Raw genomic sequence first — 25,974 nt, forward strand, 5'->3', positions numbered from 1 at the left:
GATTCTGATGGAAACAGAGCTGTCCAACAACTGTGGACCAAACCTTCACAAAAACACTGTCTGTCTCATCTTGTGTGACCTACTTTAAACACTGTAGTCCGTGTCCTACAGGTAGACAACATGACACACATAAGTCAGACCAATAAAAATATGTCACTTGCTGGAACAGTAATTTAGAGATGGGCTCCTTTTTGTCTGTCTTTTGGGAAATCAACAGCTCTGCGTTGATAGATACTGTACCCCCCTGACCTCTATCTCCTCTCTACCCCCCAGGTCTGTCTAAGTTTCATCAGGAGCCATCGCCCCACACAGTGCCCGCTGGGGGGGCTGCTCGCTTTGAGTGCCAGATTGAGGGAGTACCCACACCTGTTATTACCTGGGAGAAAGACAAAGTGGCCGTCCCTGAGGAGACAAGGTGACCCTTTTATTTGTTTTTGTCCTTCACCTTCTTCCTTTTCCATATTCTCTACTCTGATCTCATTTTTTGACAACATATCAATGAATAACTGATGTGATTACTCAGGTTTGTTTCAATTAATTTGAGTGCATATTCATTTTGTTATTGTTTGTTTTACCTGATACTTTTCCCTTTGTGTGTTCACTCTTTAATATCTTACTGCTGCTGTCCATTACATAATGACATTAAGTCATTCAAAGGATTGATATGATAAATCATATGGGACTTGAGTTTCTAGTTCAATTAATTACTATACGATGTAATGATCTATAGTTTACTAAAATGCTTAAACAGTTAAGCCTTAAGTGCTTATTTAATGCAAGCTGATCTCAGAGAATGCTATGTGAAGAATACTGTTGTATTAAACTATAGATGGCTGTGGCCCTCAACATTTGGTTTAAGGCAGTGCAGAAAAGACTATTCATTGCTACAATATAAAACTGCAACAGTCAAAGTGTTTGCAGTTTGTTTAAATAAATGTTGTCTTTCACAAATGTCGAGAAAGGGAAGCAGACGACACACTTAAAGGTGGGGTATGTAATTCACTTCAGAAACACTTTTTGTTATATTCCATGGAATGCTCTAAACATCCCGATAGCAATGAAAATATGAAATACTTTGACAATAAATCCATAAAAGAAATTCATCTGTGGAAGCCGTGGCGCTGTAAAAAGCACAACCAATCATCTGAGCCGGCCCGGCTAAAATAACTGGATGGCCTACCTGCCTGTCAGCCTTCCATCTGTGCACAAACTTATCTCGTGCCCTCATTGGTCATGTGCGCGTGCGTGTGTGTTGGAGGAGGGGCTCTGTAAGGAAGTCTGAAGGAAGAGGCAGATTTTTTCGGGTTGTGTATTTTTAAATTGTATCGCACTCGAGCTGGTTTCTCCAAAATTACATACCCCACCTTTTAAATGTGCTTGTTTATTTAGAAAATGTAGCTTTGAGTTTTTGTATGTATTCATTGCAACCCATGTGCTACTCTACATATATATGATTTTACACTGTAATATGTTCCTTTAGATTTTCAAGGTTAAAAGGGGAAAGTCTCCGTGTGCAATTGTCTTTCCTTCCTCAATGCCACACTCATATTACTGGATGTATGAAGTTGACACTCATTCCAAAAGTGGTTGTTCTGTTTTGGAAACTTTATCCTTCATGACATAGTAGAGAAAGTATTTCAGAATCACCTGTTTGCACCATGAGAAACTGAGTTGCAACTTTGTTTAATACTTTTGAGATTTTCAGCTTCCTTTTGTTTTAATTGAACATTTCGACCAAAGTGCTTCACCCTGCTGTCTGTACCCAGCTGTGAATGTGACTTTGCTGCAGTCAGAAAACATAAAAATGTTCCATACATGCCCGTAATAAGTAGATTAATGAAACATACATGTACATGCAAATATTTTAGAGGCGATTAATTACTGTGTTCATCCTTACCTCATCCTTTCTTTGTTTATTCCCCCTGGATCAGACTGTACTAAATTACAAGCGTCAGTGAAGGGGTCAGAGTGCAAGAATTTCAAAAAGCACTTTGACGTAACCTTGGCAATTCAATGAAAGCTATGGATAATAGCAACAAAGAATGTACATGCAGCGAACTCTAATTTATTATCATGGGAGACTAATCGTGTGGGGTTTGACTGAAGTAGATCAAACTATTTTCAAAGCAGACCTTTTGCCATTGGTGCAAAGACAGTTTTCAAACAACGGCAGCATTTAATAACGTGTTAGGTCAGTTCTTTGTTACTTAGTAATACTAAGATACTAAATAAACAGAGGGATGGCGCAGTGGGTTGTGTGTAGGTGTTGGGATCAGGGGGTCACAGGTTCAAACCCCACTGCAGTCAGCATGTCGTTGTGTCCCTGAGACATTTCACCCCAAATTGCTCCCGTGGGGATTGCCCACAGTATTGAGAATGTAATGTAAATGCCTCTGATTCTTAGTTTTGCTGTTTCCATACTTTCTTTACTGACAGAATATCAAACTATATTGTCAAAATGTGATTTACAATTTTGCAAGGGCATTAGTGAAATTAAGTCTAAATCATTTCAACGACTAAAGCAACCTTGAGCTCAAATAACACTACCGGTACTCTAACAGTTAGAGAAGATACATTTTCAAAATGTACTTCTCTGCTGTCAGCATAGTCTCATTTACAGGGCCATTTAACCATATTGACATTTCAGTGTGACTCTACCGGCTGCAGAGCCTTGGAACTTGTCTCCAGCCTTATTGCAGAGGACTAAGTGCTAATAGCTGCTTCAGCCCTACATGACCTGCAAACAGCTTGCTGCTTATGAGGTCTTATTGGTGAGATGTGCTTCTCCAACCTCAGGCGCTGTTAATGGCCTCTCACAAAGGTGAGGCAAGGAATGGCTGATATATATCACCAGCTTTTTCTCTTTCTGTTCTCTCTCTTGCCTTTCTGCCGTCTCTTACTTTTCTCTTCACGATCATCTTTCTATTTCTGCCACTCCTCTATCCCCATGTTCTCCTCACCAAGCATTGCTCCTTGTCTTCAGGTTTTTATCTCTATCTTTTCTTTGTTTAGTTTTTCCACCCATTGCCTCTTTATTCTCCCTCTCTTTTTGCTCACCACATCTCCACTCCCTCCCGTCTGAACAGACTACTACTGGTCTTATCCTGGTGGGACTAATAGGCTGTGATAAAGACGATAGGCATCACATTGCCCGCTACCCTGGGGGCCTGTAGTCTGGAACATTACCTCCATAAGAGAGGGAGAAGTGGAGTAGAGAGTATTATTCAAGTAGAAATAGTAAATATGAACAGCACATATAAATATTTTACCCAAAAAGATACAAATATATTTTGGAGGGGGGCGTCTTTGTCCAGAAAACAGCTTTCATCTTTATATATATGTGTATTTCAATAACTTTTTATGCTGCATGACTTGTGATTTCAACCCCCTGTTGTAGTATTTGCACACAATAGCCTCTCTCCTGAATAAAGAAGGGTGGGGTCCTGTGAGGACCCAGAAGGATCCCTGCAGAGCTGATCACCATGATGTGTTTTATGCTTCGGGGCACTAAGCCATTTGCTCAGTTGTTTTTCTTTCTGTCATTCACCTTCTTTCTCTTTCTCACCGTGCCACCTCTCCTCTGTCATGCCCTGTGTGCAACAGGTTCATTTCCCTTCTTAACGGGGTGCTTCATATACTGGAGGTGACCAAGGAGGATGAGGGTGCCTACCGCTGTGTCGCGTCCAATTCTGCCAGGAAGGACATCAGTCATGAAGCCAGGCTCACTGTCACCACAGGTGAGGCCTGTTGTAGAGCTTTAGTGTGTTTGAATAGGCAGCCAGGCCCCGCTGGGAGCTGCCAGCCAACCTCAAATAACCTAATGTGACTTTTTAGGACTAGATGCTTGAAAATGATCTGTCTAGTGCTAAATAAATGGCACTTTATCACCATGTGTTTTGATCAACCCACTGTTTACATTGTTTGTTTGAAACTGTGGTGAAGAACATTATCTAAAACTGAAAAAAGAAAAAATTCTGGCAAATATTTTGAAATGGAAAGTTCCACATTACACTTTGTTGGTTGCGTTTTGAATCATTTTTGTATGATTTTATAAAAAACATGCCTGTGCAAGCACACTTTAAACTTTCCCTCTTCAGCTGATTTGAATGGGAAAATAAGTAGCAATAAGCAGATCAGGTCTTATTTTAGTAGAGGACGCATTATAATAGATTGCATTACAATAAAATACCGTGGCTTTGTACTCGAAGACTCTTTTGTGAGGATTGTGATTCCCCTGAGTAGTCTAAGGCTGTAGAAGCTTCATTTATACATTGCAACACAATAGCTGATGCTGCACACATATCAGTGAATAGGGAACATATGGGAAAGTATCTAGACCAATTCTTCTATTCCTTTATTTATAATACAACAGGAAATAGCGAGATATAATGTCTTTAATGTGAGGAAAAACTACCCTTTTCCTAAAAGTCCAGCCTACATACATTTTACAGATCTTTGCTATGTGTTCCCTATGCAATGCTTTTTCTATACATGTCCTTCTGATTTCTCATTAAAAGCATTTCTATGATGCAGATCACTTGATGATGTTTTGTATGAGACGCTGCTAAGTGCTGTGCCTCGTTCTTGCCTGTCCTTCAGACTTAATTTCCCTGATACACAAAGATATCAGGAAAACAATGTTGACAGACGGATGTTCTGTACTGCAGGTGTTGACACTTTCAACTTATTCTCCCTTAAGCTCCTGTCACAATTATGTGAGCGTTTTTTCAACCAAATGACTCACTCTCCCTGTATGGAACAATGGGAGAAGAAAATCAATGTTTCAATTTAGTGACTCAATTTAAACTTGGCACATCCCAAGTTATGCGTTTCAAATACCAAGTTTATTAAGAAGTAAGCGCTTCTGGAAAATAAATATACGTATTTATGGAATAATCAATTCATTGTCTCCCAATAATGTTCATCTAAAACTGCACAACGGATCATTTTGTACCGGCCACAGCAAATTCTGTCTGTCTCACATTACAGAGCCTTTGCCTTTTTTTTTTGCAATTTACTTAAATTAAATATAATAGAAATGATATTTATCTTCAAGCCACTGACCAGAAAACAAATCTTAAATTCAAAATGTCAATCGTATGGCAACAAATAAAAGATAAATGTTACAATGTGGAGTAATTATGCCCAAATCAATGAAACAAGAACAACATTAAATGATTGATGTTGTTTACAGAATGAAGGAATATCTTTCAGGAAACGTATTTTGACCGTTATGACACAGTTACAATCCTTCTTCCGCTGCTTGCATCATACAAGGACTTCCATCAGTGGATTACATAGTGCTCTGAATCAGTGAGACTACAGTGAGGTGTGATTTGACCATTAGGCAGCCCACATTAAAGCCATGTCCTATTATCTGCCTCTGCAGCTAGAGATCAATCAACTGTAATCGGCTCCTCTGCGGGAACCATCAGGATGCTTTGAGTCACAGCCTTTGTGTCTTTAAAAAAAAAAAAAGGAGAGAAATGAATTGATAAGGCCGAAGGAAGTGAATCAGATACCACATACTGACTTTTAAAACGCTGTTCCAAGTTTTCAAAAACCCCCTTCTTCATTTGTATTACTTTACTTCATGCCTGTATCTTCCTTTTAGTACAAATATACAATAGAAGGGAACATATCCTCTTTTCTTTTCGACAGGCGCTATACTCTAAAGATAGTCAAAAGCCTTTTGGAAAAGGAGTTAGGTAGATACAGTACATTTTAATGGAATATCCAACCAGTAAAGACAAGGGGGGAGACTACTTAAAGCTCTCTTGAGATCCATTTCAAGTAACAGATGTCAGATCTCTTTCTTCATTCGCTTCCACTTCAGAGTCCTATGAATAGGACATCTCAACACCTATAGCCACGCTTTGACGGCATGCTGCTGAGGTGCTCCAGTCCACGTTCTTAACATATCATGTACTCCAGATGCCTTAAACCTCCACTTTATAGTTTCACCTACCTCTTCCTTAGTTTCTACATGCTTAAAAAAAATCACCCTTACCCATCATATCCACATAAGACCCCTATGGAGAGGCACCCTGCAGTCCTCTCAAAAGCAGACTGACCCACTTTAAGTCTTATGTATATCCAAGGATTGCTGTATGTAATCTTAATGATTAATATATAACATGCCCGGCCGTACTCTGGAGGTTAATAGCAATATGTGCTGCTGAAGTTCAGTCCTACCAAACAGCTGTACCTTGGGAAATGATATGCTCTCAAAAATAATAGTCTTTTTTCCCCTCATCCCATAAACAATATGCTTTCATTGGCATCCTTTGTCACTGAAGAGCAGAGAAGAGCCTCAGCTCTGTAATTGAGGTCCTTCTATTAACTGAGTTTAATGGTCTACCTTTTTCTCTCGAAAGACACTGTATATTGCGTTCTCCTTTTCTCCCTCTCAACCTCATGTTCCAAGCCTTTCTGTGCTTTATCAGGTTTGTGTCAGGTGCCACTAAGTATCATCATGATTTCCTCTAGCGATGTCTACCCTCTCGTTCAGGGTTTTCTTACCAGTTTTGTACAATATGTCTACTGTCTGAGATGTTTACTGCAACCTGGACATGAAATGAGATATATGCTCTCACATCAAAACCCCTCTGATAAAGATTTCCTATTCAGGTCTTATCCATTTACAACAACCACTTAGAATGGATGAAGCCTCAACAAAATAGCAATCAGACAACTGCAGAGACTCTTGTTATAATGAAGTGACCTGCTGTGTGAGAAAGAAACACTGTCTCGTACAAAATACTCACGAAGGACTAACTGTAAACTCCTGCAAATGCATCTTCAAAAGCTCCTCTGTCTTCTGCCTCAATGAAACTCTAGCTGCTGATCTGGATTATCACCTCCTATTCCCTTTATAGTCCAAACAGTCCATTGGTGGCTTAATCAGTTATGTATCACAATTAGGTATTTGTATCAACTAAAATTAAGCCCCAATATTACTGCGTATCTCATGTGCATTGCTCGATAATAGGAAATGCAAATCATGACATGTTGGGTGTTAACAGCAACCACGTATGCATACTGCCATCCACTGGGCAAGGAATGCCCCTGTGTTACTGAGTAGAAGACTGAGAATTGTGAACCAGTATAGTAAGGTTGACAATCTTTGAATCGTTCATTACATTACATTTAGCTGACGCTTGTTTCCAAAGCGACTTAGAAGATACAAACTTGAAGAAAACAGAATCTTATAAGTACATCAGGTTTCATAGAGCCAAAACATTTCAAGTGATACTCAACTAGCTTTAGATAAACCAGTCCTTTATTAGTATATAAGTGCTTTGTTAGTAATTGTATCGCTCGAAGTGGAGTCGAAAGAGATGAGTTTTCAGTCTGCGCCGGAAGATGTGTAAGCGATCTGCTGTCCTGATGTCAATGGGGAGCTCATTCCACCATTTTGGAGCCAGGATCATAGAATTATCATTTATTATCAAAGTGTTGTTGAGAAATCCATTTCTTACTGCCGTTGTTATACCCAAGAGGGCCTGGAAGTCTCTCTGTGCTGGGGTTACACAAGGAATAGTTAGAAAAAACAAAATTGGCAATTATGTTGGATAGCTGTTGCCCCATAATAAGGCATCATTTCGATTTGTTCACTCCTTTGGTGAAGGATGGGGGATTCAATAGAAAGAAAAAAACTGATTCTGAAGTTTGGGACCAGGCTGATAGCATCGATCATTCTGTCAGGTACAATCACACACATATCTAATTGAGCAGCAGGAGGTAGAGGGGGTCATCAACCAATTGAAAGGTTGATGGAGGGAGGCTGTCGCGCAGTGGACTAGTGCGTTGGTGTTCGGATCAGGGGGTCACAGGTTCAAAACCCCACTGCAGTCAGCATGTCGTTGTGTCCCTGAGACACTTAACCCCAAATTGCTCCTGTGGGGATTACCCACGGTATTGAGTATGTAAGTTGCTTTGGATAAAAGCGTCTAACAAGTGACATGTAATGTAATTAATTCCTAGCTACTACAGTGAAGTGTTGGCCAAAACACTGACCCCTGAAGTGGCAGCAGTGTGTTAATGTTTGTTAATGTTTATCCTGATGAGGTGGATGCCGGCTTATGAATGCAAAATGCACTTTGAGTGGTTACATAGACTAGAAAGGTGCTATATAAATGTGGTCAATTTCATTGTTACTGCTACACAACACCAAAGTAAACATTTATATTTTTGTTCCAGGCTCCACTGAAGCTCTGAACGGAGTTGCGATTGTTGCCCCGCCTCAGAATGCATCGGTGGTGCTGGGCCGTCCCGCTGTGATGGAGTGTATGGCACAAGGCCAGCCGAAGCCTCTGGTGTCCTGGAGCAGACAAGGTAACGCTGGCAAATGCTCTTACTCGCTTTTTTTCCCTCTGGGGTTCCCATCCTGTTTGTTTTTCTTATTTTACGGCATCTGTCGCACTTCCATTATCTGTGCCTCGCTCTCTGGCTATACGTCTCTCACACACAAAGAAAACACATCAAGGCGTCAGGACACAGATTTGTGTATCCTGTGGCTGCAAAGTTCTTGTTTTATTGATGATCGCTGTCTCCTTCTCAACTAGTCCTGTGTTTTTCTACTGTTTTGTGCGCTGAGCCATGCTTTACAGGAGGTGATTAGTCATGTTAATTAATTCATACCTGCTGCTTCTACACACAGACACACAGTCTTGGTGGGAATGATGTCAAGTTAAACTCTTGGATTCCTTTGTGATGTGATTTGGCAAAATGTCTGACTTTTTTTGTTTAGTGCTGCATCTGATTTATTTTTTCCCCATTTAACATATCACTACATATCATTTTCTATATTGCCTTCAACAACAGCACAAAATGGCGGGCAGACTAAATAGAGGTCTATATAGTGTATAGTGAACGGTTTTACACACAGCCTGGGAGTGTGCCAATGCAGACACCTCAGTGAACCTGGAGTAAAAAGTCACAGAGCCACCTGTTGGTCAACTTGTGGGATTACAGGTCAAATCCTCTGCTCCTGAAGTGCTGCCTCTCTTTCTTCTTTGTTGTTTGTCAGGCAACTGAAAGCCTGGAAATTGATCTGCACTTACCTCTGTGTCTAATTCCTGTTCTTTTTCATCTTAATGATCTGAGAATGTCCTGTCGTTCTTTGTTACTTGCTTCTTTGATCAGATGGAAAGCCCATTTCTACTGATGTGGTTGTGCTCGCAACGAACCTGGTGATTAGGGACACGAGGCGTCACCATGCCGGCGTCTACGTCTGCCGGGCCAACAAGCCCAAGACCAGAGAATTTGTCATTGCTGCTGCTGAGCTGCATGTGCCTGGTAGGAGACGTGTTGTCATTACTGTATATAATGACATAGTAGAGGTTTCTGTGGACCCTTAAGACACAGAGTAATTGAAGTTCTGATGCTACTATTACTAAAAACGATTTTTATTTAAATGTAAATATTACCTTAAAAGCATTTCCCTTTATTTTATAAAAGGCATATCTAATGCTTTGTGTCATCCCTTTTACATTAAAGTGCACATAATCAGTGTCTCCTGTAAGTAAGAGCTTTGTTCCCTACTTCCAAAAGCCGCTCCAGTGATCCTCCAGCCCCCAGAGACAGTGTCCCTCTCCAGGGGAAACACAGCCAGATTTGTGTGCAACAGCTCAGGGGAACCTCCTCCGGTGTTGCACTGGCTTAAGGACGGTCATCCCATTAAGTCTTTCAGACGGGTGAAGACCCAAAGCCCTGGGGTCCTGCTCATCAACCAGCTGGCCCTGGAGGACGAGGGCTACTACCAGTGCATAGCAGACAACGGGCTTGGCACAGCCTGCGCAACTGCTAAGTTGACGGTCATTGTGAGGGAAGGTCTGCCAAGCTCTCCGCGCCACCTCTCTGCTACGCCCTACTCCAGCACAACGGCCCTGCTCACCTGGGAGAAACCTGAGTACAACGCAGACCAAATCATCGGCTACTCTGTGCACTGCCAACGCGCCGCAGGTGTGTCCCGATGTGTATGTGTAGCTATACGGTTAGCGTGCCCAAACACCCTGAAATAAAGCATTTGGGTAACACTTTATATTAAGGTTCACTTATTCACCATGTTAATTAACATATTAGAGACAAACTACTAGCTTATTTGTTATGAACGAGACTTCCCTTTAAAATAGGGAACATATTCTGAGTTAGAAATACCAAATGTTGTGTTATTTTGACACAATTAACACTTGTAGTTTCATGCATTGTAACATAAGAATATACCATATTTGTTTGGTGTTATTATGGAAGAATTACTATTCTTGTGGTACTGCTGCCTTATTAAGCCCATATTGAGCATATTGAGACCAGAACTCATGTACAACAACTTCCTTACTTACCATAAATACGCACTAATTAGAGGGTTAATAAGGAACAACTGTTAACTAATGGCCTAGTACTGGGAGAATATGGTCATGTAGAATAAGGCATTAATAAGTGTTTTATAAGGACTAATAAAGAGCCAATATACTGCTAATACGCATGTCAATTAACAACTAGTTGATGGTGGATATGTGTACCTTAATATAAAGTGTTATCAGCATTTGATTATTGTCGTCCTTTTCAGGGTCAGATAATGTGGAGTACCAGTTTGCGATGAACAACGACACCACAGAGTATCACGTCAAAGAGCTTCTGCCCCACACTGCCTACACTTTCTTTGTGGTGGCTTACTCTCCCATGGGGGCCAGTCGCCCCTCCCTGCCTGTTACAGTGGAGATGCTGGAGGACGGTGAGTAACTTAAATAATATACCAGCCTTGGATGCTTCATAGACTCACAGGGCAAAATCAATAGAATGGCAACATTTAAACTCTTAATTTAGTGTCATTTCATGTTGTTGTTACAAAAGTAGTAATCACTAGAGACTCAAATGAGAATTGTTCCAATCAACACGATCCACTCCTTGAACAATTTAAACACTTATTTATTGAGTTTAGTTGTAGATATAGCGTGTTTGTGTGGATCTATAGGGTATACCTTGAATGAGCATTATCTAACAGTTCATTATGTCATTTTGTTTCCTCCTGCAGTGCCCAGTGCCCCTCCTCAGCTGTCTATAGCCAGCACCTCCCCCACAGACATCAGGCTGATGTGGCATCCACTGTCCTCGCAGTACAGTCGAGGAGCTGTGACCCGCTACCGCATCGAGTACAGCACTGTGGATCAGGGTGAGTAACCCCTGCTGGACAACACATTGACCTAAACAGCCAGTGAAAGCACAATTTAGTGAGTATAATTCAGGATATGTACACATTCAGCTTTCTCCATTAACTGTTATTCATTGAAAAAGACAGCCTAGTTAATTTTTGTGTGTGTTATTATTATAAATATTGCAGCTTTCTCAAAAACCTCTAATCCAAACAACTTCCCACTGCGCTTTCTTTCATACTGAGGAATACATCTACTGTAAGATAGTTCTATCCCCCTGCAGTGTGCAGTGGAGTATACACATCAGTCAGGTGCAGGGGCAAAAGCTCACAAGTCCATTAATACTCTTTACTCAGCATGCTGTTAAGTGGTGATAGTTGAAGTCCTCTCTCAATAAATAATGCATGTAATGCATTACTAATAAATACATTCAATATATCTCAAGAGCTCACACTTAAGATTGCACTTCCTATTATATATATACTAAGCAGTACACCTTTCAAGTGTGAAGTTGATCAGAGGAATAGTTGAGTAGGAATTGAAGGACATGCTGAAAAGAATATGAACTCTACATAATTTGTTGAACTATTTATTGCAAAACGGCACATATTAATGCTTTTTTTTTTTTAAAGGAAAAAAAAACAAGAGTCTTGTAGATACATATGTAAGTGTGTATTGTGTGTTCCCGCAGTGGACTCAGTGTTCTCAATGGAAGTGGGGGGGAATGAGACTCAGTTCACTCTGAGAGAGCTGCAGCCCAAACAGGCCTACAGACTGAGGATAGCAGCGGGGACGGTCGTTGGCTTTGGGCTCCCCTCTGAATGGGCCCAGCACCAAACATTAGCCCACTACAACCACAGCGACCAAAGCATGGGTAAGGAAAACGCCAGTGATTCATTCCCTAAACACCCTGTTTTATTTTACTTAGGGATCCCACAGGTGTTTTAGTATAATTGTTGTATGAGATGAGACTTTAAAAATTGTATTTCATATGGGGAAAATAACAAACATAAAACTTAACAGCACCGGTGAAACATATCTCATTAGTAAATCATTTCACAATTGATTACAATGCAAGACAGCAAAATAATGTTATTAGATTGCTTGTTTACAAATTGTACATTTTAGTTTCACATTTTCACTTTTGTCCCCCGGATAATTTGAACCTAGAGTTCAGTTACTCTACTCCCTCTTAGTTTGGGAGCCACTAATCTGAACTTAAATACACCTAAGATATATCTAAAGTGTAAGTCTGATGGTCAGTAATATTGTAATCATTTGGAATTCCCAGTCATGCTATTTTTTCTTCCTTTTTCAAACGTTTTTCAGTGATCTTTGCCCCCACTGAGCTGAAAGTCAAAGTCAGAGAGAACACACTGAATGTGACATGGCACCCGTCGCCCAATCACACTCTGATCTCCGGTTACAAGCTGTCCTGTCGAGAGGTGGAGGTTGACGAGGCAGCCAACGGAGAGAGGACGACACAGACTCACACCATCAGGCTCCGTAAGAAAGCCCGGTATCATCTCCTCACTGGGCTGGGTAAGCTGGGGGGGTTTTTCACACTAGCCTTTGGACAGCTTCATTCAACCCTGAGCTTTTTTGACCGGTGTCCTTATATCATTTTTAACTCCGCTTTCAGAAGCATTCTCACTTTTGAAAAATAAGGATCAAAAGTAAACAGATGCCTCATGAAAATAAATGAATAATTCAGCATCTCATTTCAAGGCATTTGATTGCAGATTCTATCTTAGTTGCCATTTGCAGTATATCAAACCACCAATTGAATAACTGCATTAAGATAAGATCGAGGGCAACTTGTCTACACTTAAAGGTCTTGTCTTTCTAGCAGGCGGCTTTACTTCTATAATATGCATAAAGCTGGCTGAATAACATGTTTTTTCTGTTGACATTTTTCTATTTCTCTTTCTTGATGTTGCTGTATGTGTTTGCCAGTCCCTGACCGGCAGTATGAGGTGAGAGTTTGGGCATTCAACAAGCAGATAGATGGAGCGGCTGCTATGTGGAATGGAAGGACAGAAAAAGCCCCCGACAGAAGTAAGATTTATCTTCCTGCATTTGCGCATTCATACTAAAATGAATGAACGAATGAGTGATAGATACCCTCAATCACTTTTATGGGATAATAAATAATGACAAATTACATCAAGGCAAGTAATGTGTATGTGTGTGTTAAAGCATCGTTGCCGCCCATGCGCCCCCCTCCATTGCCCCCAAGCAGCATCCAAGCCATGGCCAACAGCTCCACCTCCATCTGGCTGCGCTGGGAGAAGCCGCGGTTCAGCAACGTGCGCATCATCAACTACACGGTCCGCTGCAGCCCGGCGGGAACAACCAACGCCTCCCTGGTCTCATATTACACGAGGTGAGGAACTGGAAGGAACAACAGAAACTAAATCACTGTCTGAATGTTTAAGAGAAAGTAGCTTGGGATAACTCAACAACGTATCCCCATAGATCATGGTCAACAATTGAACTAATCTAATCTAATTTGAACAGGTATTCAGTTATGATACAAACCTAAGATGTGAGGAAACACCAATATTTATCATAATTGTCTTTCTTAAAACACATATGGTCAATATGTCTTTATTTAGAAGTTACTTTTCTTATTTTTTTCAGTTTGACTACAATACAATGCTTCTATTTTTATTAAATGGACATGAATTCGATTGCATCATTCTAGTCTTCCAACCCCCCTAATTCAATTCAGAAACACATTCATGGTGTCAAGTGCTCATCATTTAATTTAATACTCATTCACACACAAACAGCTATGCCTTTGGGAGACATGTGGGGTTCAGTAAGTTGCCCAAGGACATTTTCACTGGCGAGATTGGAGGAGCCTCGGAGCAAACCATTCAGGTCACCTAATAATGTCTCGTTCAAGGTTTGTTTCAATTCAATTCCGGCGATGAACAAAATACCAAACTAAAGGAATCACAAGGGCAGCCCACAAACCAGTAAATGACGTCCTTCTTATATACAGTGTACCCAACACATTTTTCTCGAGAGGGTACTATTATTTCTTGAGTAGCTCCGATATTAAAGCTATTTTTGACAGTAATCAAAATGGAGCACATAATATTGTCCTTGCATCGATGTTACCCTCTACACTTAAACTGGTACATACGTAAGGAAACATACCATATATCCTCTTATCAATCTTTGTATGCCATATTTATTCAACAAAATTATTTATCACAACATACAGAAAATACATATTGTAACAAACAAGTTGCACACACTAACAAGACTAAATTGATCAGTTCAGTTATTTTTCTCCATCTAAACAAATCTGAAATGTATACCACACACTCTGAACTCTCTGTGTGTTGCAGCTCTGCTCAGGAGATACTGCTCGGGGCGCTGAGGCCCTTCACCCGTTATGAGCTGGCGGTGCAGTCTAATGGAGTGGACGTGGTGGGACCCTTCAGCGGCACAGTGGAGGAGTCCACCCTGTCTGACCGTGAGTCTCTGCTGCAATTCACTTGGATTTGGATTTGGTTTAAGACCCAATCTGAAGATTTTGCTGTGATACTTTGTGGGCTATAAAATATGCTTGTTTATCAGGTTTACACTAACAATACCTACTGTTACAGTACTTACTGTATACATGTATATATTTAGTTGCATTCACTCTGGAAATAATTATTAAAAACTCAATCAAGTGTGCACTTCAAATCTTTTCTTACTGACGTGATATTGATGAATGAAAACACTCCTGGCTCATACAACCTTTGCAGTGTCCTTGAGCTGTGCCAAAAAGTGCGTTAGAGTTGTGTCGTAGTGGGAAGATACACTACTATTTGTATATGTGTGGGACGGTTTCTGGAAGAGGATGCAGGGTCAGTGAGTTTTCCTGTTAGTGTTTGATAAAAATATATTACCTCATGTCGCTTATAAATAATTTATTTCATTTCATCTTGTCCTTCAGCTGCACATTTGTGCTTCCAGAATCTTTTTCTAAAGACCTGCACTTGCTAACCTTGCTGTGTGCAGATAGGAAGGTGAAGTAGTTGCACTTTTGCTTCCTGTGGATAATCTAATATATACATGTGCATGCAGGTGAGTGTTATCACTCATGTGCAGATCAGAGTGTTGGTTGGCCAGTCGCCAGTGGACATGGGTATTAGTAGTTGGCATTTGTGGCTGATAACTGGCAGGAATAAAACAACCAGGTGTAGCAGGAGCTCTCATGTTGCCAAGTTAGTGTGGAGAGTGTTGAGTGGTCTCCTTTTAATTTTAATGACATTATTACACCCATGACATTAGTCACCCTTCACGCTCTCCACTGCCATGTATCGTCACCTGAGCCCCAGCCCATTCTCCCTTTGCCCGACCCCTCTCCCCTGTACCCAGGTGGTTGGGACACAAAGACGCAGATGGTTCTCACACAGCATGTCAAATCCCCCACCAAGATAATATACATTCCACAGCTGTGAGGCCTCATCTCTGATCTCTAATTACTGACCCAGGCCTCTGCTCTCCTTCAGGGCCCTCCACTCCTCCTGAGGAGCTGCAGCTGAGCGCTCTGGACTCGTCCTCGGTGCTGGCCAGCTGGCGCCCTCCGCTGGAGCCGAACGGCATCATCATCAGCTACAGCATCCTGTTCAGTGGCAACCTCAGCCAGCCGGATCACTTATGGGAAGACCTCTCTCAGGAGGGTGAGTGTTGGTCTGGGATGACTCAACAAACTGCACTTTAAACTGTCAATTTATAAACCTCACATTATCATGTATATTCAGACTGAGTGCAACTAACCACTTTATTTTTATAATCTTGTTTAATATTTATTAGTATTACATGCCTGAGTGAAACAGCATGCTTTACGATGGGCTTGCCCTTGACGATCTCTTCCTGTCTGTCTCTCTCTGTCTCTCTCAGGGAGCATTACCAGTGTGGAGGTCCAGGGTTTGTCCAGTGGCACACTTTACTTTTTCAAACTGGGAGCAGCCACTGAAATGGGGTCAGGGCCTTATTCACCTGTAAAGGATGTCAACACCCCCCTTCAGAAATATGGTACGTGGCAAATAGAACATATATAAGTATCATGTTATTATGGTTGTTGTTGTAGTAGTAGTGGTAGTAGCAGTACATTTTGTTGTTGAATAAGTCATATTTTAGAGAGAGGGTACTTTCGTGAATACATATTGGCAAAAGGAAGAGGGATTAAGAGGAAGATTGCCGTCTCAGTGACAGAAGGGTTTAGGGATGCAAAATACGTAAAGTGTATATATGCGATATTAGTGCACCAGCATAAATAAACAAAATAAATGTGAGTTTCCTTCAATGAGGGGGCCAGCAAGTTTAGTTGTCAACTTAAAGACCTTCAGCAGCTTTAAAAACGGCAGACTAATTCTGAAATCTGCTATGTAGCTTCAGTTGAACACTTCAACCTACACTACATACCATATTGATTTTACAATGCTGTATGGAAGGCCACTCTTCGATCCTATAAACAGGGAAAAGGGTTGTAAAGGGACGGACTTATCGGTACTTAAATGCACTTTCTTGCATGCGTAGCAGAGCCAGCGAACAAAAACAAAGAAGAGAAGCTGGCGTTCTTTTCAGCTCAGGACACCATTCATCCAGTTTACCTCTTAGATTTTTAAGATCGGCATTCAAGCAACTTTAATACTACCTTTTTTTACAATGCAACACTAGACACTGCATAATCTGTATCTGTATTCCCCAAAAATGTAAATCAAGTTTTTAAAATGTCACCACCTTCTGGAAATGTAAAATCATGTCAAATTCAGATTGATGATGTTTTGAGTAACATAATTCAGTGCAATATATTATAAGGTAAAAATTAATTATTTTTTTGTAATTGTTTCCAATAAGTGTTCAATTGCTTCTTAGTTTATTAGGAGGGAAATAGTACAGGCCTGTTGCTTCCATAAGCATAACTGTCACATTGATTCTCATGCACACACAGCCTCTCCTTAAAGTGGGTCGTTTGTCTCTGCCAGCAGTGAAAGGTTAGCTCGGCTTTGACTCTGTTGTTTTGCTTTTTTTCTTATCTGATACATTTTTGAGGAGAATATGAAGTGTGAATAACAAAGGGGCGGCCTCATCAGCGACACCCAGGGGAGACCTTTGAATTACTGTTCACTGAGCCCGGGATAATTGCTGTACAAAGCACTTTCTTCTCTTTCATATCCATTTTTGTTTAAGCATGCAATCTCATTATACACTTTCCAATTCCATCAGTCAGCATTTTAGCTTAACTTGTAATCATGAAAGGCCCTTTTTGTCTTCAAACAGAGGGAGTTGTTGAAATTGTCCATATGAGCTTGTAAACTCAATTAAATCGGTATACCTTTAAGCTTGAATATACAAGCATTTAGTTACCTACAGTATATACACAACTAAGAACAATATTGTTGTGTACACGCTGTCCACAAGCTTGTTTTTCTCACACATACATGACTTTCTTTTCTTTTCTTTGCCAGCCATGGAGTGCATAATGGATGGGATTTTTTTTTTTTAAAGAATCATACATCTTAAATATCTGTACATAGAACTTTTCTGATGCAAAAAGCAGCAAGAGTGCTTTGTCATTGTATTGCAATGTTAAAATTAATAATACAGAGTAACAGGTTTATTTTGTTCACATAGGCAGCAGTGTTGCTAGTATGCAGTGTGAATGGGAGTGAGGTGGCTGGTGGGTGGGTGAGAGCTCCAGCCATCTGTTTCCTCTCCTCTCTGTGTCCACACTGCCAAAGAAACCCAGCATAAATGAATATCAATGAAGGCATGTTGTCCCTAGTTGAATGTTGCCTCATATCTCTCCACTACTGTAACTTCATCTTATATTAAGGAATCAATATGCAGCGCCTCTTCACAGCAGGCCTGAGAAAAACTCTATTTCAAACTAGAGATGCTATATTAACTCTTAGTATTTTCCGAATATGAAGTTTTAGATATGAGCCAGAATAGCTACTGGCAACAGATCACATGTGAGAACCATTATGGCTTATATTTCTGGCACCAGCAACATTTATGCCAACTCTTGAGTGTGTGTTGCCCTGATCCTTGTTTACTTTAATTATTACCTGTTTAATCCTTCTATCTCATATTGTTTGATATTTGAACAGAGCTGGACATCCATGCAGTGACAGGCATCATAGTCGGTGTGTGTCTGGGTCTGATATGCATCCTCCTCTGCATGTGTTTCAGCTTTCGTAATGGCAAATCTAGGTAATGTAACTCTACAGTGTCAGTATATGTACAGTACCGATGGAGTACACATGTTGTATTTCAAACAAAAAGCCAGTCATAATTGCCCATGCGCCTGTATTAACCCGCAGTCCTCTATAATGTCTAACTGCTATACCATCCCTCTCATCTCTGATCCAAATAGAGAGGTGTCTGGGGGCCTGGACTCCACAGCTGTGACCCTTCAGTACAGGCGAGGAGGATGCCCCCTTCCCACCAGCGTGCCAGAGTGCAGCGATAGCCACGAGCTGGAGACCCTGATGCCCTCAGGCAGCCAAGAGTCTGGTCAGCCGCTAGAAGAGGCCCCCGAGGAGCAGAGCCTGATGGCAAGTGCTAATCCAGGGGAGGGGGAGGATAACCCTGCACCTGAACCCAAGGTCAAAACCTGCTGGGAGGGAGCTTTCCTCTAGATTGACCTTGAACACGCTTTTATTCTTTTTTTAAACTGTTGGTAGAGGGTTAAAGTTGTAATTCTGGTGCATTTTCTGTCTTGCAGACTGCGTGGAATGGCTCTGTGAGTCACGACTGGGCCAACAGGATCACTAGATACAGAGACACCATAACAGAAGACTCTCCCTCGCTCATAAATGGAGCTCTCAGCATGGTAATTACTGATAACAGTATAGTAAATGACAAAACTAAATCTATTTTAGTAAGCAACCATCAAGCTGTAGCATCTATTGATCAAATGGCATTTCTTATTAACGTTTTCCTGAAGACCACAACCCTCAGTTACAGCTTCTATGCTTTTCAAGTATTCGGTTCTTGCATGGCACGTTCAATGCAGTTTATCAAGATAGGGATTGGGTCAGACTTACCATTTAAAGTATGTTTTTGGAAATTTGTCACAAAATGTTCTCGATTTCAGAAAGAAGTTAACAAAAGTAGGGTTATCGTTTATTTCTGACTGCTAAAAACAAAAAACGGTTTATAAACAAAAATACAAACTCTTTCAAGGTTTCTTAAATATGCAATGTATGGATAACTGTAACCATGTTCTAGATAAAATGTCAGAAAACATAATGCTACCTCAGTTAACAAAGCTATGGTTTCATCCACAAATCGAGCTGAGGACAGATATATTACTATACCATAAGAGATTATAGAAGTAGAGTAGAGTTGATAAAAAACACTATCGTTAGTGAAAGGGGAAATGTATACAGCATTTACGTACAACATGTAACAATAATTGCTGAAAGGGGGAGGGGTCTAGCAAGCAGTCTATTTGGCTCATTGCTTTTACCCATCAGAAATATTTATCAGACTGTGTACAAAGGAATAGCTATAATTGACCGTTCACTTTATATTAACTTCCCCAAACAACATTGAATCCTTGAGTAACCTGGGTATATCAACTTGTATAAAATTCTAACTATCACTGATATTGTTTTGTTGCAGGACTTAGAAGACCGTCTGTGTTCATCCATGTGCAGTAATCAGGTGGAGGCAGAAGTCATTGTTCATTCAGAGCTCTCAGACCCAGAGGAGGAGGGCAGCGAACGGGAGAGGGATTCAAACACCACCAGAGGACCCTCATTATCAGAGGACAGCTATTCCCCTGTGAGTCAGCCGAGCCCACTGGGGGAGGGGGACACACTCGAAAAACTATCACTCGCCCAGAGCCCCTCGAGTCTTCCCTTGATAAAGTTGGTGGCTAATCACAATGGGGAGCTACAAGGCATGGGGGACCAGCCGAGCGCAGACATAGAGCCACAGCAGGAAGTGAGGCTGACCAATGGCTTCCACTCCCCAAAGACGGTGCGTTCTGTGCTGAGGTCAGAACACCTGGAGAACGGGGACTCAAGACACTGCCAGCCGGCTACAGGAAAGGTCATCTCTACCGGGCTGTCCCCTGCCCCCTTTGTCAGCTCCGGCCTTGTCCACTCTACCTCAGTAGCACACAGTTATCTGTGCCCGTAGCATCTGCATGTAGGGCATCGGCCTTTACACATACATACAGACAGCAGACAGATTTTCTTTCTTTTACGTACCCAGGAGGAATCCCTAAGGATTATTTTTATGCACCTCATTATTGGATTCCTTTCTCTTCCGTGCAAAGATTTTATAGGTACTTTGAATCCATTGTTTGTGTATATACAGCATACAGTATATTTTTAGTGGTAGAGTACTGTATATGGGTATGCATTGGCTAGCATTGCAACCATATTTTCCTCTGGCTTTTCTTCCTGTCTTTAGGAAAGAAAGATGTAACTTAACCAAGCAGAAGGAAGTGGACTGAAGGAGGCTATTCCCACTGTGTTGCACGTTGCTTTGTTCCACTAAGGAATGAGAAAGCCTGCAATGTTCTGTAAGAGAGAGGGACAGGCGATCAACGTGGATGGGAGGAAGTGAAACGCAGGCTCGATAAGTCTCCTGGGCTCCGTCGTGTGGATGCTTTACCGTGGCACCGAGGGAAAAGCCTCAAAGAATATCCAGCCTCCTGCTGTCTCAGGATCCACACACACACACACACATAGAAAGTTAAATTACAGCTGATTCCGTGGTATTACACATAAGCTTAAACAGTCACTCAAACACACACTTATCCTGACTGGAGTGTGGAGGTCTCAGGTGCCTAATTATTGTAGGTGCGTTTATAACCTCTGTATATTTCTATAGATGCTTCTATTCAGTAAACAACACCTGTCATTGTGAAGAACAAAAAGACAATACAAATGTACAAAGATGGAGTATACACATTTGCTACACATGAAGTATTCTTTTTCATAATGCCATATATTCACGTGGTGTAACTTTGTAAACCAGGGACACTCAGTTGAAAAGTAAAAAGTATTTTTGTTGCTGTATTTGGTGGATATCTCATTATGGAAGAATTGACATGTTCACATTGGTACTGGTTTTATTATGTTGGTACGAGGAGAACTAGTAACACGTTTTAAACAATCCATCTGATTTGGCTCCCTATTAGGGATGCACCAATGGGATACTGTGCCATTAAACCGCTTTTGAACTCAGTATAATCATTTCCTCATGTGAAACACTTGCCAATGTTTTTAAATCAACTTAACTCTAGAGGTATATCTGATTGCAGTTTTGTGAAAACATTTCCAAAATGCTATTCTCTGCTTCAGCACCAGAATTTATATTTTTTACATTTATTTCTACATTTATCTGAAAATATAAATAAATGTGCTAAAAAACGTTAAATTAACCCCTAAAAGTTCAACGTTTTCGATCAGATTGCTTTCCATAATTGACTCTCAGTCAGCATTGTTTTTTAGCAGTGTAAACGATGAACTAGTGCATCCCTACTCTTACCAACAACACTACCTCATTACTTTTCAGGACTGTTTCCAGTGTGATTCTATCAGTTTTATGTAACTAGCACCTTTTAAAGATATTTTTCTGATATCACAGCCTTTGGTGTTTGCAGAAATAATCGTCCGACTGTATGTTCTTATTTCATGACAAAGGAATTGTCGCTTTAGTGCATTGTAGCGTCCTCTGAGATCTCTGAAAGATTGGGTCACTCAGTCTTATGTTAACGATAAACCCCTACAGACAACATACATCCCTGTGTCTATGATATGAAGCCCCTTCAACACGGTCCAGCCAATATCATTCAGCTGTAGTTTAGGACAGTATAAGCTGCTGCAATTGGACATTGTTGGCACCTGTTTGCCAGCTAAATAAATTCACCAACTATAGTCCTGAAAGTACTGATTACATCAACAAGCTTCTTGCTCAACAAATGTCCTTTTAACTCTGGTCTGTATTTTTACTCCAGTGTTAAAATGACAGCAGCTTTATAATTATTTGCCCAAAGGAAGCAATAATTGTCTTCACAGATGAGAGAATGGGTTTGCAAATAAGCTGGTTCCACAAGGTGCTTCACTTCAAAAAGACTCATTTGAACTGATGTGATTAAAAGAAAGGAGTGGTTGAGATCAGTTAAAAATAATAATCTTAAAACTAATATCCACTCAAATGTTGATAACATTTGAGCCCAAATGTGTTGAATATGATGCCTCATCTTCTCTCAGGTGGCTTTCTTCTTGTTATTCGATACTCAAAAGTGAGTGGATAAACTCTTCTTTCCTACCTTTCTCTCTACTCCTTGTTCTTGCATGTGTCGAAATCTCACCAGCTATTCTCAATCCCTTCAGCAACAGAAACGTAAAATGTCCCTCACGACATGACAAACAGGTTTTCTCTAACACATGCAGTCCTTGATTTTCCAAAAACAATGCATTGTTGGTACCTCAGAGATAATTTGTTTAGCCTTGCCATGTATATACTAAACATTGCAACCTAGATCAACAAGGTTTTTTTTTGCTACAGCAGCACTTATAAAGGGACAAATGAATGTGTTCAAAGCGAACCTGGGTAAAGATTACATGCAAGATGTTTTGGAGGTGAGTGGGTGAACAATTCAGATTTGAACAACTGTCAGTTACAGAAGGCTTTGTTAAAAACCTTAGACTTAAAAATGTATGGCACTTACTGAAGCGTGCTATTTCGAAATCATACTCAAATGGAGCGTAAAAAGCACTCAACAGCACGCTTGCCTATGGCAGGAAACTGCTGCTGCACCACTCTACTCATCAATCTGAAGTGACAAGCGTGTTTTACCTGTGGCCCAATTCCAATTAGTGATGCCAGAACAGGTTCCTATCAGCTGTTAAAAGTCAAACACCTGCTGTGACATCTTTTATTTGGGTGACAAATTTAAATATATAAAAAGCAGTGCAGCTACAGCCTTCTACGCTTTGATTTGATTACCACCTTTATATGCAGTAAACTAAAGCAAACCACCAAAATGATGTTTGTATTTTTGATCCAGGTTCGGATTTTATATTGAAACTGTTTCACATCATCCTCAAAAGCCTGTGTGTCCAAAATCGAGAAATAAGCATAATATTCTTAAAAGCATTCCAGTTTGATACCTCAAACATACCTCTCTTAGTCCAGGTCAGCCGTATTAATGTGTGTGATGAAGAGAAGTGCTACAGACTCTGCTCCTGCTCTGCTTAGGTTTCATGCAGACCTGGTTTCAGTTCTTACCATTCACCATTTGCAGATACTGAAGTCTGAACTGCAGTTTTTGCAAACTACTTGGACTACAACCAAGTGGATGGCGGTCACTGAATCAGAACGATTAAGATAGTGTTTCAAGTAAGTAATCGGTCACTGTGACAAAAATGACCTTTCCAACATTTTCTACCGATCTTTTGGGTATAACGTTTGTGAAGTTTTCTCTCACCCGGCATATCCATTTTTCAATCACTGGGAAACTGTGATTCTCTATTTAGGAGTACGCTTTTATGATGGCTGCCAAAATCTGACACAAAATGATAGTTTGAAATGTAAATGGTACAGTGTACTAAGACTTTTAGTAACATACAGTATTTAAATTAAGTGTTTTCACAAAAATGGTGGCTTTCAAATCATGCAACGTTCTTGTGTTTCAAGTCTCGATGCCGTAGTGGATCATGATGGTATGTAGAGACAACAAAGAGGGTCTGAAATAGGAAATAAAATAAACCTGCCTCCAGCATAAAGGATGTATGCTCTGCCTAAAGGAGCTCTACTAACTCTTTAAACACTGACTTTTAAATACATGTACATTTCATCAGATTATTTGTGAGGAAAATTACTCATGATCTCATTTTGTAGAGACGATAATTACTTTAATAATTTGTTTATTTCATCCTCTTTACAAGGGGGTTAAACAGTATACCTCATGTTGGTAAAGTGTTGATTTTATTTGGATCAGTTTCTTAATACGAGTAAACATGTATTCATAAGCATCCTGTTGTTTTGTGAGCGAAGAGAGAGGACAGGATTGAACGTTTCATTTTACCTCAGTGAGAGTTTTTACCCATTATAGTGGCTTGGATTGTCTAGTGGTGAACACAGAGGGGAGGATGGGTCAGTTGGAGCAATTGGCTTTTACATTGTCATTCTGCAACAGTAAAAGCTTTTTAAAGAGTCAAACGCATGGGTTAACTAAAAGGGTACTCGAATATTAGGAGAAGAGAGCAAAGAAGTGTGTTTCTGCCCAATAACATCCTAATAATCACTCTTTGGTAAAACACCACTTTTACATAACCCAGGCGTCTGAAGTGCAAGGCAGGGAGAAGGGACATTCTCCCCAGGCAGGTCATACCTCTCAGTGCAGACAGTCATTTTAAAATAAATTGTCTTCTCTACTCAGGTGTCCCATCTTTGCATACAATTGTAGAGGATCATGGCAGCATATCCAACTCAGATACATCATACGTCATTTGTGGTCAAACAACGCCTGATTGTGTTCTTTTCAAAGGTAAAAACGATGAAATTCTTATGCATAAATGATATTTTTGTTTTGTACAAAACTATGTGTATTTCTATCTCTCTGGCTTTTCTCTATACAGTACATTCTGGTGCTTTGGTGGTGCGCTGCTTTGTCCAGTGATGTCACATGTTGTGCATTTTTTGTAAGTCTTCTTATCTAGTTTTGTGTGTACCAGCTCAATCGTGCTTCTCAGAATGGGTATGAATAGACTCAAACTCTGTCTGTGTGAGCCAGTGACGGTCTGCAAGTACTCTAACACCTCTGTTATCATTGTGTGCTGAACAAGACCTCATTCTTGACAAAAGATGCTACTGTAGGAGCAAATTGTAGGAACACTTAATAGATTAGCACTTCTTCTTGGGATATGAGCAACTTTGGACTGTCATCTTTACATTTTTAGAAGTGCAATTGTCTTATTCTGTAAAAAAAACAGATGGATTACTCAGTGTTAGTCATGGCGAACGTGTTCATGATTTGTGATAGAAACATTGCTTGTTCAAAGGTATCATCACAGGATAGGTAGTACTTGTGGTTTTTAGAAATATTTCCACTGTGTTGCCATTTGTAATAATGTCAAAACTCACAGCAACTCTCAAGATGTCGGTGGAAACTACTCTTCTGTAAATAAACATACAAAAGAAGAAAGTTCTCTAGATTGTCTATTACTTTTGTCCCCAAAGATTTATCAGTCAATTTAACTGTGCACTTTTTCTGGCATTTGCGTTTCCAAGAATGACATTCAAGACACACGGGAGAATAGGTTCTTGGTTATTTCTTGACATATTTCAAACATTTTGACCTTTATTTTATAGTCTCTGCTGATAAATTGAATTGTCCTTTTTGCATTCATGAATAAAAAGTATGCCACTTTAGAACTGTGGAACAAACCTCACAGATGCAACCAAACCTCCTGACCGGCTATATCATGTATGAATGCAGCATAAGTGCTCGAGTTGACTGCCTGAACTAGCTCGCAGGCTTCGCCCCATTTGTGTTACTGCAATGTTACTTACTGCAGCAGTTTTTGACAGTTTGGAAAATATTCATGTACTTTCTTGGCATTAAATAAATAAAGATACAAAGCACACATATCCAGTAGCTTAGGCCTACTGTAAATTAGGAACAACAACTAGCAGCGATTAGCTTAGCCTACTAGACTCCAGGAAGTCACTGTTCCTGTTAAATACATAATCAGGTCAGGGAAACCACATGATATAGTTTGTTTAACACTTTTGTAAGGATTAATGCTAATTATTATTCTTGTTAGCTTGAGTTCTG

At 40.4% G+C, this 25,974-nt stretch overlaps 1 protein-coding gene across 2 annotated transcripts in view; it reads left to right on the forward strand.

Annotated features, from left to right (window-relative positions):
- igdcc4 (immunoglobulin superfamily, DCC subclass, member 4) overlaps nt 1–22,465 on the forward strand; it is a 48,258-nt gene extending 25,793 nt beyond the window's left edge. Inside the window, exons 3-20 of one of the 2 annotated variants that reach the window (XM_079666518.1) lie at nt 274–415; nt 3,604–3,737; nt 8,203–8,337; nt 9,148–9,300; nt 9,556–9,966; nt 10,571–10,735; nt 11,036–11,173; nt 11,845–12,027; nt 12,483–12,695; nt 13,110–13,211; nt 13,353–13,539; nt 14,516–14,643; nt 15,671–15,841; nt 16,062–16,196; nt 18,278–18,380; nt 18,544–18,775; nt 18,895–19,002; nt 19,797–22,465. In XM_079666518.1, coding sequence (XP_079522644.1) covers nt 274–415; nt 3,604–3,737; nt 8,203–8,337; nt 9,148–9,300; nt 9,556–9,966; nt 10,571–10,735; nt 11,036–11,173; nt 11,845–12,027; nt 12,483–12,695; nt 13,110–13,211; nt 13,353–13,539; nt 14,516–14,643; nt 15,671–15,841; nt 16,062–16,196; nt 18,278–18,380; nt 18,544–18,775; nt 18,895–19,002; nt 19,797–20,318 — 3,362 coding nt within the window. In that variant the 3' untranslated portion in view covers nt 20,319–22,465. The remainder of the gene's footprint in view (nt 1–273; nt 416–3,603; nt 3,738–8,202; nt 8,338–9,147; nt 9,301–9,555; nt 9,967–10,570; nt 10,736–11,035; nt 11,174–11,844; nt 12,028–12,482; nt 12,696–13,109; nt 13,212–13,352; nt 13,540–14,515; nt 14,644–15,670; nt 15,842–16,061; nt 16,197–18,277; nt 18,381–18,543; nt 18,776–18,894; nt 19,003–19,796) is intronic. The other variant, XM_079666519.1, reaches the window with a different exon arrangement.
- The last annotated feature ends 3,509 nt before the right edge of the window (nt 22,466–25,974 follow it).

This window comes from Notothenia rossii, assembly GCF_949606895.1.
Source record: "Notothenia rossii genome assembly, chromosome: 2".
In the NCBI taxonomy this organism is placed as follows: domain Eukaryota; kingdom Metazoa; phylum Chordata; class Actinopteri; order Perciformes; family Nototheniidae; genus Notothenia; species Notothenia rossii.